This window comes from Choristoneura fumiferana, chromosome 13, assembly GCF_025370935.1.
Source record: "Choristoneura fumiferana chromosome 13, NRCan_CFum_1, whole genome shotgun sequence".
NCBI lineage: Eukaryota > Metazoa > Arthropoda > Insecta > Lepidoptera > Tortricidae > Choristoneura > Choristoneura fumiferana.
The window spans coordinates 18,479,053-18,497,871 of NC_133484.1; the positions used below are offsets into that span (position 1 = coordinate 18,479,053).

Here is an 18,819-nt window from a genome sequence, read left to right on the forward strand (position 1 = left end):
TCACAGCCTTTGGTTTATTCCACAATAATAATAGCGTTTCACTATAATATTCACGCACTGGTGGTAATTAAGGTACAGTCAATGGCAATATATATATGACAATAAGTAAACGTTATTGGGAACCGGTAAAATAAACGTAGTGTTGCTCTGAAAATCAAAATTTTATTATTAGAATAAGTTTACACTTTTAGTTTTACACCACTACAAATTACAGTAATATCTAATCATATTTACTTGAAAATCAAAGAAACGACATTTGAAGTTAATTATTATGCTTGCCGATTCCTTTTCTTAATATCCTTTATTTAATTTTACTAACAATGACACCATCTTGAAAAATCACCTTTCTACCCTCAGTTCACTCAAGAAATCAGTCTTGTAAATAAACAACGCAATCTTTCGGGTACATAGAAGTAATACCGACGTCTGCTTTACCGACGAATACAACTTAAAGAAATCTAATTTCTTTACATATATTTTAATGAACTAAAATAATTTCCTTGCTCACCCGCGACCTTACGATAGCTAAGCTTATGCAAAATATGCGTGTTCATGCAGGACTCAGATTCGTATGAAGTGTTACTTTATTGTGGCAAGGGGTTTCGTCTCGATGTTTTAGAATGCATGGAGATAATTAGATACAACAGTATGGGGTCTATTATTAATGAGCAGGTAAATTCAGTCAATCAGTGGCGCGCGCGCATTCGTTACGAGTGGGTGCGTACTTTCGTCAACGGTGCTATTGTTGCGTTAAATGTAAAAATGTCGAACTTCCTTAAGTGTAATGCGTGTGATATAGTAATCGATGAATTATTATCGTATATACAAAATAAGATATCAGTGATAGATGAAGTGACGCTGCTGAGAATATGTACCACGGCGTTTACAAGTGAAGAGATAAAAAAAATCAAAAGCACTGTTATTTGACGCAGTCCCAACGGGCTCGCGAAAAATAATCAGAAAAAACAAGGGTAAGGAAGAACGAGATTTGACTGATATCGTCAACTTGTTTAAATCCGCTGATCCTGAAGACATGCCTGTGTTTGTAGCGCGGCAGTTGGAAAAATTACCTCCTATCTTAGATGAATGATTGGTCTCGCGCGCTCGCTCGACTAGATACCCCGCTAACTAAAAACAAAACGTTCGTGAATGCGGCAACTCAATATTGTAGTGTGCGTAAGAACGGTGTAAGACAATTTGCAAGGATGCTAGTGTGCGTGATGAATTGTGTTGCCAGCTGCTCCACTGTTACCCGAATTATTGGGAAAATAAATTATTCTGTGGTCTATTAAGTTACTGGTTACAAAATGTATCTTGGGAAATACTTAGAAATTAAGAAGTAATTAAGAGTGAATGTATTAATATGTTTGTGTATAGGTTAGGCGTAGGTTTCTTCTTTAAAAAAATGGTAGGTATGATGTAGGTATATCAATGATCAGGCCTCACTTTTAATTAAAAAATATATATATTTAAGGACATTCAATATTTACAAATTATTACTGAAAATTCATGGACTGAGTCACCAACTAAGAAGTTTTGCGTACTTAACACGTTGCACCTATAGTTAAACCTAATATAATGTAGGTACAGTTTAATTAAGACTAAAATAAAAATAATTGTTTACAAAATATACATACATAGGTACATGCATACATACATACTTACATACATACGCTTGAAAAAGATAACCCTCCTTCGGGCAGTCGGGTAAAAAGTTAACATTTCAGGAAAATGGGTAGAAATACGAAAAAAAAAATTTTTCGTTTCCCGTAATACCTAAGTAAATCAGCTGATCGGGCTTTTGACTGGAAAGACGAAAAACATTTTTAATTTTAAGACACATTCACCCCTTAATTAAATAGTGTCGGGTAACAATTTATACACCTTCAGTGTATAATATCACAAAGATAAACATTAAATAATATAGAACTAGGTTATGTATATATAATAATTACGTTAGATACTTACTTAAATAAAATAAGTTATTAAAATTTATCATCATTTAATGATGATAACAATAAAATTCAATTTATTAAAATCTCAACCACGGGGAATTTGATTCTTGTGTACGCGGCAACACAGAATGGCGTTTAGGGTTCATGTTATTTTATTTTGTAATTTCGAAATTATACGATATTTACTGATGGTATGCGATCCCAGTGTCCTTCTTATTTCTTGTAGTATTATTTTTAAACAGTTTCACTGCGAAAACTGGCATTTTACTTCGGTTTATGACCAAAATTTAACAAAAATTCGGGACATGCACATTACGCACAGTTTGCAACGCGACTGACTCGCCTCGGGCTCGGGTACGCCGATTTCGGCGTACTATTTGTTGCCGCATTTGACAAGTACGCCGGCGGTATCTAGTCGAGCGAGCGCGCGAGACCAATCATTCATCTAAGCCTCCTATCTTATTTGACCACCTGGATTGCACTAAGTTACTGAAGGACCTTCTCCGTGTGCAAACTGAGCTAGATGAGGTCAAAGCCACGTTAGTGACCAAAACAGATCTGATTAATCTAAAGGCAGAGTTATTAGAAAACAAATGTAATTCTTTGACACTTTCGTCCGGGCCCCAAATCAACATGAAGAGAGGAGCTTGGTCGAATAACAGTTTGATGGATAGTGGACCTATGGGCTTACTGCCAAATGTAACGCAAAATAGTCCTTCTGATTATGAATTAGACATATCCCAACCACCTCTAAGTCAACTAAATTACAGAAATATAAAGCGGGTAGACGTGCAAACGTGTGATTTCGAACAGAAGGTACCGCAACGGTCAGCTGACGGCGACGTTGATCATAACAGCGATGCGATGACTCACACCGCTGTGTCGGGCGAGACAGGTTCTAACTCTAATGCTGTGTTATCATCGCCCGGGGCGGCGGAGCAGCGTATGACGGCAACTAATGATTGTTTTACGGAGAATAATACTGAAAAATGGAAGTTGGTGTCATATAAAAAAGAAAAGCCTAAATATCGCTTCCAAGACCAAGCAGGTATAGCTAAAAATGTAACGTCCAACTTTAAGGCGGCCTGCTTAAAAATACCGATATTTATTTCTAACGTCAATAGGAGTGTTTCAAGAGAAGAAATAATCGAATACGTCTCTTCTAAGACGCGCGACAATGTCTCGTTGCAAGAAATAAAAATGAAAAATAAAAAAGATCACAAGTCATTTAAAATGTTTGTACCGCAAAATAAATTAAACGTCTATCTGGATAAAAAATTTTGGCCTCAAGGTATTATCTTTAGACGATTCGTCAACTTTCAGTATAATAAATCGAACGGGGATAGCCCTGTTGGCGGTGCAGTAAACAAACAAAATGGGAATGAAATCTAATAATAATAATAATAACAATAATAGTTATTTTAACTTTGCTACCTTCAACTGCAAAAGTGTTAAGAGATCTGTGGACGGAATCAGGGAGTTATGTAAGACCTGTGATGTAATAGCTTTGCAGGAGACTTGGCTGTTGCCCGATGATATACCGTTTCTAAGCACGATTGACACTAGTTTTGGATACACGGGGACGTCAGCGGTGGATACAGCTGCAGAAATTCTACGTGGGAGACCATACGGCGGAGTGGCTATTCTCTGGAAGACCAGTGTTTTTAAAGATGTGTCAATTATAAAGTGTGACAACAATCGGCTATGTGCAATAAAAATTCAAACGGGTGAACGGCCCATAATCGTGGTGAGTGTTTATATGCCGACAAACTCACGGGAAAACCTACCCGAGTTCACGGATTGTCTAAGCGCGGTAAGTGCGATAATAACAGAACATGAGATTGACTCTGTATTCGTCATGGGTGATTTCAACGCGCATCCACATGAACTATTTTTTAATGAACTTGTCGACTTTTGTAACGAACAATATTGGTCGTGCGCGGATGTGGACAAATTAAGTGTAGATTCAGATACCTACACTTTTATCAGCGAAGTGCATGGGACATGTAGCTGGCTCGACCATTGCGTGGTTACGCAGTCGGCAGGGCTCAGTGTGCGAAAAATATATGTTAAACATGATTGTCTGTGGTCTGACCATTTTCCCCTCATTGTCGAGTGTAATTTTAATTTATCTGTTTTACTACCTAATCTTACGAGCAATGCCCATGTAGAACGGAAGATAATGTGGGGAAATAGGAGTGAGGATGAAATTCAAATGTATAATAGCGAATGTCATAGACGTTTAAGAGATATGGATTTTAAAAATGAATTGGTCAACTGTGCTGACCGGCATTGTAGCGATCCGCATCATCACATTATTATAGACGGGTTTTACTCTGACATAATTAACGCACTGTGTAAATCAGCCGTGACCATGGCGGGTCATGGGGGAAGAATTAGGAGGCCTGGGGGAAGCCCAAGGATCATGGGTTGGAACAGGCACGTTAGCGACGCGCATAGGGTTGCTAGGTCGCATTTTATAGAATGGATGTCCTGCGGGAAGCCGAACTCCGGATATGTTTATAATGAAATGTGTAAAAGTAGAAAAATATTTAAATCGAGACTAAAATGGTGCCAAGATCACCAGGACCAGATTAAAATGGACGCTCTGGCACAGAAGCACGCAAATGGTAATTTTAAAGGTTTCTGGCAGGGTACGAAAAAAGTAAATATTCGTCCCGGCCTCCCGGCGAGTGTCGGAGGCGTTAGTGATTCGGGGGGCATTGCAGATGTCTTTATGGATCACTTTCGTGTCCAGCCGCGAGTGAAGCCTGACAAGAGTGTGTTCGATGCTGGGACTGTAGTGGGGGGGGAGTTTGACGGTATATACGGCAGAGGATGTAGCAAAAGCGATCCGATCATTAACGAGAGGCAAGTCTCCCGGCCATGATGGCCTCAGTATCGAGCACCTTCAAAATGCCGGACCGCATATTTCAAGACTTCTCGCGATGCTATTTTCTTTGTGCCTGTGTCACTCCTATCTTCCCCCAGACCTTATGAAAACGGTTGTTGTACCTGTCGTGAAAAACAAAACTGGAGACATGACGGATACAAATAACTACAGGCCTATCTCTCTTGCTACCATAGTTGCGAAGGTGTTTGATGCCGTGCTTAACCAACAGTTAAATAATTATTTATGTCTCCATAGCAATCAGTTTGGTTTCAGACCGCAATTGTCAACTGAAAGTGCAATACTGTCGCTTAAGCACGTCGTTAGGTATTATACGGATCGAAAGACGCCTGTATATGCTTGCTTTTTGGATTTGTCGAAGGCATTTGACTTGGTGTCCTACGAGATTTTGTGGAGAAAGCTTGAGAGTATTAATTTACCTCATGAACTTATTAACATTTTTAAGTACTGGTATGGACACCAGGTCAACAACGTAAGGTGGTCGGGGGCGATGTCTAAAGAGTATAGATTGGAGTGCGGGGTGAGGCAAGGAGGATTAACTTCTCCCTCACTCTTCAACCTCTACATGGACGCGCTTATTGTCGAGCTCAGCAGCAGACACGTCGGTTGCCACGTCGATGGAGTCTGCGTCAATAACTTAAGCTATGCAGACGACATGGTCCTGCTGAGTGCGTCAGTATGCGGTCTTAGGTCATTACTCAAATGTTGTGAAGACTTTGCGTATGACCATGGACTGCAATATAATGTGGTCAAAAGCCAATACATGGTCTTCGAGGCGGGTTCTAGGCGAGTATTGAATGTTCCACCCATTTACTTGAATGGCTTACCTCTGACAAGGGTTCAACAGTTTAAATATCTGGGCCATATTGTTACGACTGGCCTCGATGACAATGCCGATATAGATAGAGAGCGGAGGGCGTTGTGTGTTAGAGCAAACGTGTGCGCCCGTAGGTTTGCGAGGTGCTCTAGGGATGTGAAAATAACGCTCTTTAGAGCTTATTGCACTTCTCTGTACACTTGCAGCCTATGGGTAAATTACACTCAAAAAACATACAACGCCCTCCGTGTCCAGTTTAACAACGCGTTTAGGTCAATGTTGGGGCTGCCTCGCTGCTGCAGCGCGTCGGGCATGTTCGCGGAGGCGCGAGTGGCGGATTTCCCCGCGACCATGCGCGCGCGCGGCGCCGCTCTAGTGCGCAGGGTGCGTGCCAGCACTAACGTTGTCCTAAATATGATGGCTGATAAAGTAGATTGTCCATATGTACGCCATTGTTGCGATAGACATGTAAGAATAAATTAAATTGTAAATAATTCTGTTGACATGTTAAAAAATTTTTGTTTTTTCTTTCTCTTTTCTTTTTATATTTTCTATGAGTCATGTTGCTTGAAATAAATGAATATTATTATTATTATTATTATAAATTTAGTTTCATCTCCCTTGCTACGGCTTGGTTCTAATTTCAGCAATGGTAGTTAATAAAACATGCCTTGTCAGTAAATAAATAAAAATCAAGGTAGTTTTGAAGGACGGTTAAAAAAAATTATTAATAATTTGTGGGAAGTTTTGTTTTGTTTCATAAAACGTATGTGGGTACTTGGGGAGTTACAGTGACAAGTTAAAACGGTGGTTGTGGTTCGTTAGTCTAACAACTGGTAGCATGGTGTACGGTTGTGTCACTCTGAAGATGAGCTCTGGTTGAGTTCGAAACGCGTCAGTGTAGTGTGGTGGTGGTGATAGATGGGTTTGTGTGATTTGTGTGTGTTCTTACAGTGTGGAGGTGGAGGAACTGCATGAACACGCATATTTTGCATAAGCTTAGCTATCGTAAGGTCGCGGGTGAGCAAGGAAATTATTTTAGTTCATTGATATGGACCTCCGCAAAGTAACGCCTGATTCAATAAATATATTTTAAATTAATTGAAGATAATATTTATTAAGTTTAGTCAACAAATCGATGTCTTCGTAACACTGCGTAACGCCAACAGAACAGAATAATAATGACTAGTATTCGAATAGATTCGATTCTTTTAAATCTGACTTCTAAATTTAAAATATTTAACTTTAGGTATTTTGAATTTAGACCACCGTTATTTGTTTTTTTATATTTCAAATGTTTAAAACTTTAGAACACGGATAAATTATTTATAAAAATATTGTATGCGTTTATATATGTCGGCGGCCGATCGTAAAATCCGCCAGATCACGAAATTCCTAGGCATATCGTGAAATGCCGCCATTTCATGAATTGGCTAAGGGACATCCGCCATGTCGTTCATAACTCACCGTTTAGCGATTTGCCTAGTGACGTTTAGGCAGATCATGAAATTCCTAGGCATATCATGAAGCGCCGCCATTTCATGATTTGGCCAGTTTAGGCAGATCATGAAATTCCTAGGCATATCATGAAACGCCGCCATATCGGTTCTGGCACTTCGCCGGCCGCTGCCGCGGCACGCTCGCTTCGCTCGCTCGGCTCGTGCGTCGTGATCACAATTAATACTAACCACTCCTCGCTTCGCTCGTCGTTCCTAATTTTTTCTATATAAATAAACTAGCTTTTGCCCGCGGCTTCGCTCGCGTAAAATTTGGAGTAACATACATTTACTTTCTGCGATCCATGTTTGGTGTTTTGATTAATTTTTCGGAGGATTACATGGAAATAAAAATACAGACAGATTTTCTTTTAGACAGTGGTGTAAATTTTGTAATACAAAAATCAACCTATACATACGTATGTCATTGATTATGATTAATCTTACCAACTTTTAAACCCTGCTTCGCTGATTCAGCGTTGGAATTTTAGAAAACGTTAAAGTACTACGCATTTCTTTTGCCCGCGACTTCATACACGATACCTATAGGATTATATCCCGAGAAATTAAAGTTCCCACGGGACATGAATTACTGTTATGATCTATTTTAAAATTCTAAATTGTCGATAAGAGAAACATTGTAGCTTTCTACAATGAAATAATTTTGAAAATCTGCCTCAAAATTGAAACTTATTTTTATTCTGCGGAAAGTTTGCATTTTTTTTAAAGTACTTTAATGTCAATCAAGGATAGTGAATCTTTCTATTGATAAAAGATTTTTTTAAATCAGCTCAGTAGTTTCAGAGATTACCCCCAACAAACAAAGAAACAAACAAAGATGAGATATTTTCCTATTCCATGAGATTTTCTAAAAATCTTTCCCTAGTGCACCTCTGTATTACATTAGGTCCATCTATGCCAAATTTCACACCGTAGCATGCTGAACGGTTGTGTTGCTCTGAAGATGAGCTGTGGTTGAGTTCGAAACGCGTCAGTGTAAAGTGGTGGTGGTGATAGATGGATTTGTGTGATTTGTTTGTGTTCTTACAGTGTGGAAGTGGAGGAACTGTATGAACACACATTGCATGGGCACAAAAGTAGCTATCATAAAGGTCATCGAGGTCTCTAATTGTGTCAACTCGTTGAACGTATATGTAAAATTTCGTATCAATGCTATCAGCCTTTGAGGAGTTCCGTCATCAGCAGACGACCCTGGCTGCAGCATCAGGCGGTGTATATCATTTAAACGCATTGTCATTGAAATTTAACAATCATGTAAAGTCTTTTGCATGTGCCATTAACTTTTGAGGAGTTCCCTTCTACGGAGACGATCCTCGCCAGGATGAGCAGGATGTCACTGCTAAATAATCGTTACCAGATTTACATCAGTCTGCCTAATCTCCAGTCCCCAGTTTTATTGGTTTAGCTTATGTTTTTTCTGATTCAGTTGGTATATAAAATCCTCTTTATTCGTTTTATCCCGTGGGATATTCGGAAAATCTTTGAGACATTTTTTACCTATTAGTATTATCTACCTGCGTGCCAAATTTGAAGCCTCTAATACTTATAATTACGGAGTTAGGGCCACTTTGAAGCGAAAATATAAATCCCATTTTATTCCCTATCCCGTGGGAATTTTGATAAATCCTGAAAATTGTTCTTAACTGTTAGTATTACCTACTTGCTCGCCAAATTTGAAGTCTCTAATACTTAAGTTACGGAAAAAGGGTCATTAATTGAAAATGAAAATACAAATCCCATTTATTCACTATCCCGTGGGAATTTAGTAAAATCCTGAAAACCAATTTTAGCTGTTAGTATTACCTACTTGCATGCCAAATTTGAAGTTTCTAATAATTATAGTTACGGAAATAGGGCCATTTCGAAGTGAAAATATAAATCCCATTTATTCCCTATCCCGTGGGAATTTCGAAAAATCCTTTCTTAGTGCGCGTCTACACCTATTAAGAAACATATATTCTAAATTTAAAGTTTCTACGCCCAGCGGTTTGGGCTGTGCGTTGATCTATAAGTCAGTCAGTCAGTCAGTCAGTTTCTTCTTTTATATATATAGATAACAACTAGTGAATACTTTATTTACCAACAAAATTCTAACCTCTAAAATACGGGCAGACGTCCATGGTTTTTTCACATTGTGCACAGAATCCGTTTGATTCACATAAAAAGAACGGAGCTGATGTTCAAAAGCTTCTTTTGCACTTCTATTTTGAATTCAATCACTATTTTCGGTTTAAAGATCATTTTGTTGCGACGCCGACATTTTTCACGCGCTAAACAAACACGGGCGGTCAGCTGGTCACGGCCGCCATTGCATACGCAGCGCCACCAGTGGCCAAATAAGAAACTATTTTACGATGTGCCCCGGTATAGAGCTAGGAATATCGACGAATGCGTTGCTCTAATCGATCTGCCGTATTATTTCTCAGGCACATCGTGATATGCCTGGCCAACGTTTAGGCATATCATGAAATGGCGGCGTTTCACGATATGCCTAGGAATTTCGTGATCTGGCGGATTTTACGATCGGCCGCCGACATATAGATCAAAAGACCGATTTGCAATGAGGCCTCAGGAATGTCGCGGTTCCATTTCGGTTTGAATTTATTAGACATTCTAAATTTATGTCATAGACATTTAATTTTAACGTCGATTTTCAAAATTATGAGAGTGTGACAACAAATGTAAGTCATAATCAAACCGTAGTTGACTGTACTATTTGATAGATGAGAAACTTAGCTAAGGACATCCAGAGAGCGCCATCAGCACTCGGACCGCACGCCAGCACTCCAACCACGCTCCGCTGCACACAGCACCACGCAGCCAGCCAGGGTATCTCCACCAGCTCGGACGGCGGCGCCAATATGAAATTAGATGTCAATATAATAGCCGTACAATTCAAGAACTTAAGTATTTTGGACATATTAAACGTGAATTGGTACTGAATAATTAATTATAGGCTGTCTTTAACTTTCCAAACAAATCAAAGTATTTCAATAAAATCACATTTATTTAATTCAATTCAAATCCAACTTACACGTTATCAATCCAGGCTTGCGCAACTTCACAGTCCTCAGACAGACCTCCTCATCTCATCACGATGACAGCTACTGTCATCCTCCTCCCAGTAGATACATAGGTCACTGAAACTCAAAATATTAAGAGGCAAAAGCAATTGTAAATAACTCACGTCAGAAGAACACACAAACTTGCACTATTGGACACCTATTTACACTTCTATCACAACAATAAGACATAGTAATCCATTGATTACATCAGCAGCAACCATTGCTTATAACTGAGTGCGTTATGTTTCGTTCGGAGTTTGAAATCGTATACGTAGGGATCCCGTTATACGACTATACGGCGGCTGTCAAACTAGACTTTATTTAATTTCCACTGGAACTATTTGTAAAGGCCGTATTTCATATTCTGTTATTGGCTCTACGCTAATATATGGATTTCTAGGCCTTTTCATTGCTTTCTAAAAGAATTTACATTAAATTTTATTTATTTTGGTTCACTCCTATTTTTCTTCCATGACACTTGACAACCGACTCCCTTCTTTTCCTTCCTGACATTATTACACTAACCGTTTAAACTTTAAAAAAAATTCCCAAGGAGGTTACTTGTGGTTAAAATAAATTCACAAAGTTTAATACACGAAGTGTGGGATCAGTACAGTACTAACAGCTAAAACACTTTTCAGGATTTTACGAAATTCCCACGGGATAGTGAATAAATGGGATTTGTATTTTCACTTTTAATTAATGACCCTATTTCCGTAACTATAATTATTAGGGACTTCAAATTTGGCGAAAAAGTAGGTAATACTAACAGCTAAAAACCATCATATTAAATATAATGACCCGGATAACTCACGTCTTAAATCGAGTTTAGCTCGACATGTTTCGGGCTAATCCGTAGCCCTTCGTCTTCGGAGCAACGCGACTCAGCGGCTGCTGCAACACGCGCAGTGAGTCTCACGGTAGTTTCATGTTCAAAAAAGCTAAAATGTAATAAACCGCCATTTCTTATATATACCTGGTAAACCTGCTGCATCTATATCTGACTTGACACGGTATGAATTTGATAGACAAAGTGACAAAAATTTTACTATTTTATCAACGACAATAGAAGCTGTGACAAAAATTATGACCTCTATTAAAACGACTGCAAAAGGACATGACTTTATAGCCATTGACATGCTACTTATGACTCTCCCGGTGACTTCTAAGATACTGACTTTCATCATCAATAAGAGCATTGAGACTATGACTTTCCCGACTGATTGGAAAATCGCTCAAGTGACCCCCTTACCCAAAAAACCTAACCATGTTAATCAATCCGATCTCCGTCCTATTAGTATCCTTCCCTGTGCATCAAAGATAATAGAAAGGGTGGTTTGCGACCAGCTATCGGAATACTTGGAGAAATACAACATCCTACCTGAACTGCAATCTGGTTTTCGCAAGGGTCGTTCGACAGTTACTGCGTTACTAGATGTAGTTGATAATATTTAACAGGCTCAGGATGCTGGTAAGAGTACCATTTTAGTGCTTTTAGATTTCTCCAGGGCTTTTGACTGCATTAGCATTCCCTTGCTATTATCTAAGATGTCGTATTATGGATTTGATGTAACGACGATAAAATGGTTTAACAGTTATCTGACTGACCGTGCGCAGACCATCGTATTGCGTGGGCTGGATGGTAGTCCTCTGCGGTCCGCTCTTTGCCCTGTGACACGGGGTGTGCCGCAGGGTTCGATACTGGGTCCTTTGCTGTTTATATTGTACAGTTCTGATATTGTCAACAGTATAAAGAGCAGTGGATACCATCTTTACGCGGACGATCTTCAACTGTACGTCTCCTGCGCGCCGTCAGAAACGTCCGTAGCTGTAAACGCCATCAATGCAGACCTCGATCGTGTTTCTGCTTGGTCAGAGAGCAACTGTTTAGTCCACAATCCCGGAAATCGAAGTACATAGTATTTGGATCGAGACATCAAATTCAGAATGCTATTGATGCTCTGACTACCGAGAATGTTGCCGTCATGGGTGATCCAATAGAACGGGTGGTAGAAGCTAACAACCTTGGCCTCCTTATGGATGGCAAGCTGAGCTTTGAGAACCACATTTTAAAAGTTGTGAGTAACTGCTTCTACCGTCTCAAAGTTCTGTACAATATACGCGATTACCTTAGTGTCGATTTGCGTGTTGACCTTTGTGAATCGCTTATATTGTCCAGATTAAACTATTGTGATCTTGTTTATGACGGCTGCATTGTTGGTCGTTCTAAGAGGCTTTTACAGCGGGTGCAGAATGCATGCGCTCGTTTTTGTTTCCGTGTCCCTCCCCGCTGCCACATCACTCCGTACCTGAACGCCGCTAACTTGTTGAACATGTCTGCACGCAGGCGCATGCACCTCGCTACCCTGCTGTTTGGTGTGAGACGCTACAGGACCCCATTGTACCTCCTCAATAAAATTGTTTGGTCGAGGAGTGAGCGCAGGAGCGCAATGGCTCTTGTGCCCCAGCACTGGACTGCAGCATTCCGCGGAAGTTTTAAGTTTGCGGCGTCCAAGTGCTGGAATGATATCCCTCCCCCTATCCAAGGAGCGTGTAGTGGGTATACCTTCAAGCGCAAGCTGAAGGATTACTTATTGACGCTCCAAAAATCCTTTCCCTATCCAGCACTTTGACATGCCAACCACATTGATATGCCGGCCTGATGTTTTTAAACAATCCATTTTTTCTTCTTTCTTTTAATTATTGTTCGTTGTAATTTATTTATTTCTTGGTTTGTTATAGTTATTTTTATTATTTTTTCTCTTAAGTTTATTTGTGTATGTATAGATAAGTGGTTTATTTATTTATTATATTTGTGTATCTTTCCGTGAGTCACAGACGGTTCTGGCAGAAAATCAGCGCTGCAGGCGTTTAACGCTTCAGCATAATGCTGAGTCAGCGACCGTTTCACTTTCGCGGGGACACACATCATTGTGCATATTGTATTTAATATTTTCATGTGTTTTTCTGTATTTTTTTATTATTTTTTTCTTTTTTATTTTATTTGTGTTAATTTTGCTGTATATGTGTGTCTTCTGTGTAAGTGAATAAATGTCTTCTTTCTTTCTTTGTCTCTTTCTAAAAACCATTTTCAGGATTTAGCAAAATTTCCACGGATAGGAAATAAAGCAGGATTTATATTTTCACTTTGAAAATGGCCCTATTTCCGTAACTATAATTATTAGAAACTTCAAATTTGGCATGCAAGTAGGTAATACTAACAGCTAAAAACGACTTTCAGGATTTTACGAAATTTCTACGGATAGGGAATAAAATGGGATTTATATTTTCGCTTCAAAGTGGCCCTAACTCCGTAATTATAAATATTAAAGACCTAAAGACTTCAAATTTGGCATGCTTAATTTGAAATTTTACATGTACGTTCAACGAGCTGACACAATTACTTTGCCCACCCGCGACCTTCATGATAGCTACTTTGTGCCCATGCAATGTGTGTTCATGCAGTTCCTCCACCTCCACACTGTAAGAACACACAAATCCATCTATCACCACCACCACTTTACACTGACGCGTTTCGAATTCAACCAGAGCTCATTTTCAGAGCAACACAACCGTTCAGCATGCTACGGTGTGAAATTTGGCATAGATGGACCTAAAGTAATGCAGAGGTGCACTAGGGTGCACTACTTTAAAATTTCTCGGGATATAATCTTATATGATTTTATTTATTTGACTGGATGGAAAACGAGCAAGTGGGTCTCCTGATGGTAAGAAATCACCACCGCCCATAAACATCTGCAACACCAGGGGCATTGCAGATGCGTTGCCAACCTAGAGGCCTAAGATGAGATGCCTCAAGTGCCAGTAATTACACCGGCTCTTACTCTCCACGCCGAAACCACAACAGTGCAAGCACTGCTGCTTACGGCAGGATTAGCGAGCAAGATGGTGGTAACAATTCGGGCGGACCTTGCACAAGGTCCTGCCACCTGCAAAAATGTGGTGTATGAATTAAGTCGCGGCAAAAGAAACGCTTAGTACTTTAAACGTTTTCTAAAATTTCAACCCTGAATCAGCGAAGCAGGGTTTCAAAAGCTGGTATGAATCATAATTAATTACGTATGTAGGTTGATTTTGTTATACAAAATTTGCACCATCTGTCTAAAAGAAAAACTGTCCGTATTTTTATTTCCACGAATCCTGAGAAAATTAATCAAAACACGAAAAAGGATCGCAGAAAGTAAATGTATGTTACTCCAAATTGAACGCGAGCGAAGCTGCGGGAAAAGCTAGTTTAGATTATATAAATCATATCTACGAACCTGATAGGTACATAGTTAGATAAATGTGTGGGTATTTCGTTAGTAATCGTTCTTTCTCATGATGTTTGCGTATGTCTCTTAATTACTAAATAACTAAATACATTGCGCCTGCCGCCTCAGCCGCGAGCCCCGGCGCATCGAGCCACTGCTCTCCACGCCACTCGGCTCGGGTGCCTCCTTTTCCGGTATAATCACCGAACTGCGGGAATGCCTTCGGTCGCTTCAGTCGGTGTAGGTGTACTAACGAACGTTTCGGTATCCTACATTTCAATTGATGACGTTCCTATGTTCCTCGGTTCCACAAGCAGACCCTAGTCTGTAATCAGTACGACCTAGCTCTCAACGACCCTACCAGCGAGCCACTTGTCTTGCGCGCGGTAGTCCCGGTACCAAACCGCGTCCAGCGCGCGCCGCGCCCCGCGCTCCGCCGCGCCTGCGCGCGCAACTGATTTTCGTTGAGTCGAGCGAATCGCTCTGGTTTTAATTTATCCAAGCGCATACTTAACTTACGACCTTGAAATATGCAGCTAGGCTCTCCCAAGTAGTGCTCAGTGGTCCTATATACGTTAGGAGATATCTATTGAGGGCCGTATCTACGTCTAGCTTCTGTTTAAGTGTTTTTTTACAAAACAATACAATACAAAGACTCTTTATTGTACACCAGAAATAGTGAGCGATACAAAAACTGATACACAGATAAAAAATTACAAGGTAAGCAATAGCAGGCAGCATTAGCAGTTGTTGATTTCTTATTTATCGCTGCTATCCACTTTGAGCAGACGTCAACTACTATCAAGAACGTGAATCCTGCTATTGGGCCCAAAAAATCTATGTGTAGTTTGGACCATGGGCGGTCTGGCCAGGGCCACGTGCACGGCGCAGGCGCAGGCGCGGCACACCGCCTCAAGCGCCTCGTCCACCCGCGGCCACCACACGTAACTTCTCGCTAACGCCTTCGTTTTCACGACACCCATGTGCGAGTCGTGTAATTCTCTAACAACCCTGTCCCGACATGGTGCCGGCACCACTACTCTGTGACCCCAGAGAATACAACCTAACTCGGTGTATAATCATTTCGCCGGCTGTGATATGGTTTTAATTCCCTGATATCGATGTTAGTGTTAGACGGCCAGCCGTCTACTATATAACTCATGACGCGGCTTAATATGGGATCCGCGCTGTCTGGTTCTTTAAAATCTTGTAATCTAGCAGCAACGCTTCCGTCGCGAAATGTTAATATACTTAGTCTGTTCTGGTAATTCTTCGCGACTGTTCGTTCATCATTATCATCATCCCAGCCTATATACGTACACTGCTGGGCACAAGCCTCCTCTCAGAACAAGAGGTACAGGGGCTGTTCGTTACTTCCTCTTTATGCATTTTTATTAATCTCGATAGTCCATCCGCAGTATTTTTGTCCGTTCTAACGTACTCTATTGTAAAATTATACGCCCAAGGTTAATAGCCCATGTCTGCAAACGGCTCGCCGCCGTAATCGGTATTCCCGTATTACACCCAAATATGCTGACTAAAAGCTTATGATCAGTACGTAATGTAAATTGTCTCCGTGCAAGTATTTCCCCGTATAAATTCATCTATAGCAAAATGATATCCTTATGGATTTGACTATAGTGCTTTTTCCGGCGGGGTGAGCGCGCGCGAGGACGCGCTCGCTCGGCCGGGCGCGCGCTGCCAGCACGGCGCCCAGCCCGTGCGCGCGAACATCGCACGTCAGCATCAGCACCGTGGGCTGAGACATGTCGTAGTGGACTAACACACGTCCGCACTACATACTAACTTTTTGACCTTGTATAAACGCATCATTATGTTTCTTGTTCCAACAGAAAATCCTGCCTGTTGTACGAGTAAGTAGCTCGTAGAGTGGGACCAAAAATGATGACAAGTTTTTAATAAATTTCCTATAAAAATTAATCATCCCCAAAAATGATTTTAATTCGGTTACATTATTGGGATGCGGCATGTCTACAATAGGCCGTATTTTGTCCAGATTTAACCCGCACGCCGTCTTATCACCAACACCGCTAAATAAAATACGTACGTGTTACTCTCGATCCGTTAGAGATCCGTTTATTAAGTACCTTCATCTTAAAATATTATATTGTTTATATTGTAATAACCTACCCTCTTTATACATATTAATGTAAATCTCTTTATACTTAATGACAGTTTCTTGGATTTAGATTTTATTTTTACGTTTTGTGTTTTATGCGATATTATTTGTGTCACAGGTACTACTGTGTGTGAAGGCGACAGCGGCGGGGGGCTGGTGTTCCCCCAGCGTGGAGCGAGGCATCAGGCGCGCTACTTTCCTGCGCGGGTCGTGGTGTCTACGGCGCCGATTAGTGAACACGCTTGCAACGTCAACTCTTATACCACCTTTACACATGTCCAGTCCCACGCACATTCATAAGAGGTCAGCTGACTAATTATCTATCTATCTATCTAATGCCTTTAAACTAGCAAGTCTTGTATATATTATGTATACAGTGTGGAGAGAAACTACCTTAAATCCTTATCCCTACAATGCATCCAGTTTCCCGATCAGGCACAACCAATATATTTACGAATTTTCTAAGAATGAGGTAGAAAGTGACATCTGTTATACAATTTCAGAATACAACCACACTGGGCTACTACGTAGTTCGGTGCATTGTCGCTAGTTATCGTTTTAGTGCTACTGACCGAGTATCCAATCAAATATCGGGAGTCGATGCTAAATTTTGTTTTCGTCAACATACGGATGGTGATAAAAATAATTACTAGATGAAGCACCTTGAAAAAATTAATATAGTGTCTCAGAAACTGTGCTTTATCAATATGTAAGTGTCATTTTATAAATTTACGCTATTTTCATAACGTTGAATAAGATTTTTCAAACGTTCCCGATTCGGTACTCCATGCATTGACGTTCTTATTGCGAATACCAATAAGTGAAAAATGTTTGCATTTATGTGAGTCTTTATGTCATAAACACAAGATTAATTTAGTATGGCCTGTCGGNCAGATTTATATTGTCAATGATATTTACAGACAGACAAAAATTCAAGATTTTCAGACTTTCTTGTCTTGACAGACAGACAGACAGACGGACAAATAAAGGTTCTGTCTTTTTGAGGTACGGAAACCTAAATATAGCAAAAAAAATCTATTAAACGGGAATTTTCCATAATTTTCTTTCAATAAGCTGTGTATTTATCAATTTCATCATATATTCATTCGTGGGTACTAATACAATCAGTATGTTTGTTTGTTAGTTTGTATATCTACTTTTTGTGCATAGCTAACTCTGAGACTAATAAACAGAATAAATAGCTACCCGACTTGGTAATACTATGAATGCAAAAGTTTGTGCATGTATGTAGGTATGTTCGTTCAGCTTTCACTCTGAAATGGTCGAACAAATTGAAATGAAATAGACATGTCGTGTTGTAAATAGGCATCGGGTGGACTTTTGAGGTAACAAAAAAACTTCTGTTTATTGTAGACGACCGGATGGCCATGTGGTTAGAGAACCTGACTACAAAGCTTGAGGTCCCGGGTTCGATTGCCCACCGGGGCAGATATTTGTATGAATAATATAAATGCTTTTTTTCGGGTCTTTGATGTTTAATATTATTATTTATTTATTCCATATTATTATATTAATATTTATTCCACGGGTTGGGCCTTATGCGCAGCGCCGACCCTGGGGTAGAGCAAGAGGAGTGAGGAGTGGTCCTCAGGGGCGGCCTTAGAGAGTGGCGAACAGGGCAATCGCCCAGGCCTCGCAAAGATCTGCCGCCCGGAGCCTGGCAATGGGTAAGGCCGCTGCTGGTGTTCCAGTGGTGCGCCAGATGGCAAGGGGCGCTTCTTTCCAGCTTCCAATGCAAAATAAAATTATGATTATTTTCATTATGATGGTGAATCTTTTGAGAGGCGCGGAAGCGATGTAGACAATCTAGCTCTACCTTGATTAAGGGCTATACTTCTTTTTTTTTGCATCAAAAATAGGGTAAACAATCTTGACCAGTCATTTTATTGAAAAAGTTAAAAAAAACAGTAACTATTACTTATAATACCAAAATAATGTAAATGATCATATTTATGACCTTGCTAATTGTTACTATTTGCTGTGACATATTTTTCAAAAGTTTTTTTTAAATAAAAGAACACGTCAAGATCGCTTACCTTCTTTCTAATGCTAAAAAAACGAATTATAGAGTTGGCGCTGTTTACTTATGGGTACGAAAATTCGAAAACTTAACCACTAA

At 40.0% G+C, this 18,819-nt stretch overlaps 1 protein-coding gene across 1 annotated transcript in view; it reads left to right on the forward strand.

The window, feature by feature from the left end:
• The window catches only part of LOC141434533 (uncharacterized), a 21,872-nt gene extending 6,875 nt beyond the window's left edge, over positions 1 to 14,997 (forward strand). Inside the window, exons 5-12 of the mRNA XM_074096953.1 lie at positions 933 to 1,041; positions 2,726 to 2,950; positions 3,372 to 3,768; positions 4,760 to 5,050; positions 5,330 to 5,542; positions 5,939 to 6,067; positions 12,212 to 12,343; positions 14,854 to 14,997. Of these exons, the coding sequence (XP_073953054.1) occupies positions 933 to 1,041; positions 2,726 to 2,950; positions 3,372 to 3,768; positions 4,760 to 5,050; positions 5,330 to 5,542; positions 5,939 to 6,067; positions 12,212 to 12,343; positions 14,854 to 14,997 (1,640 nt within the window). The remainder of the gene's footprint in view (positions 1 to 932; positions 1,042 to 2,725; positions 2,951 to 3,371; positions 3,769 to 4,759; positions 5,051 to 5,329; positions 5,543 to 5,938; positions 6,068 to 12,211; positions 12,344 to 14,853) is intronic.
• Positions 14,998 to 18,819: the final 3,822 nt, after the last annotated feature.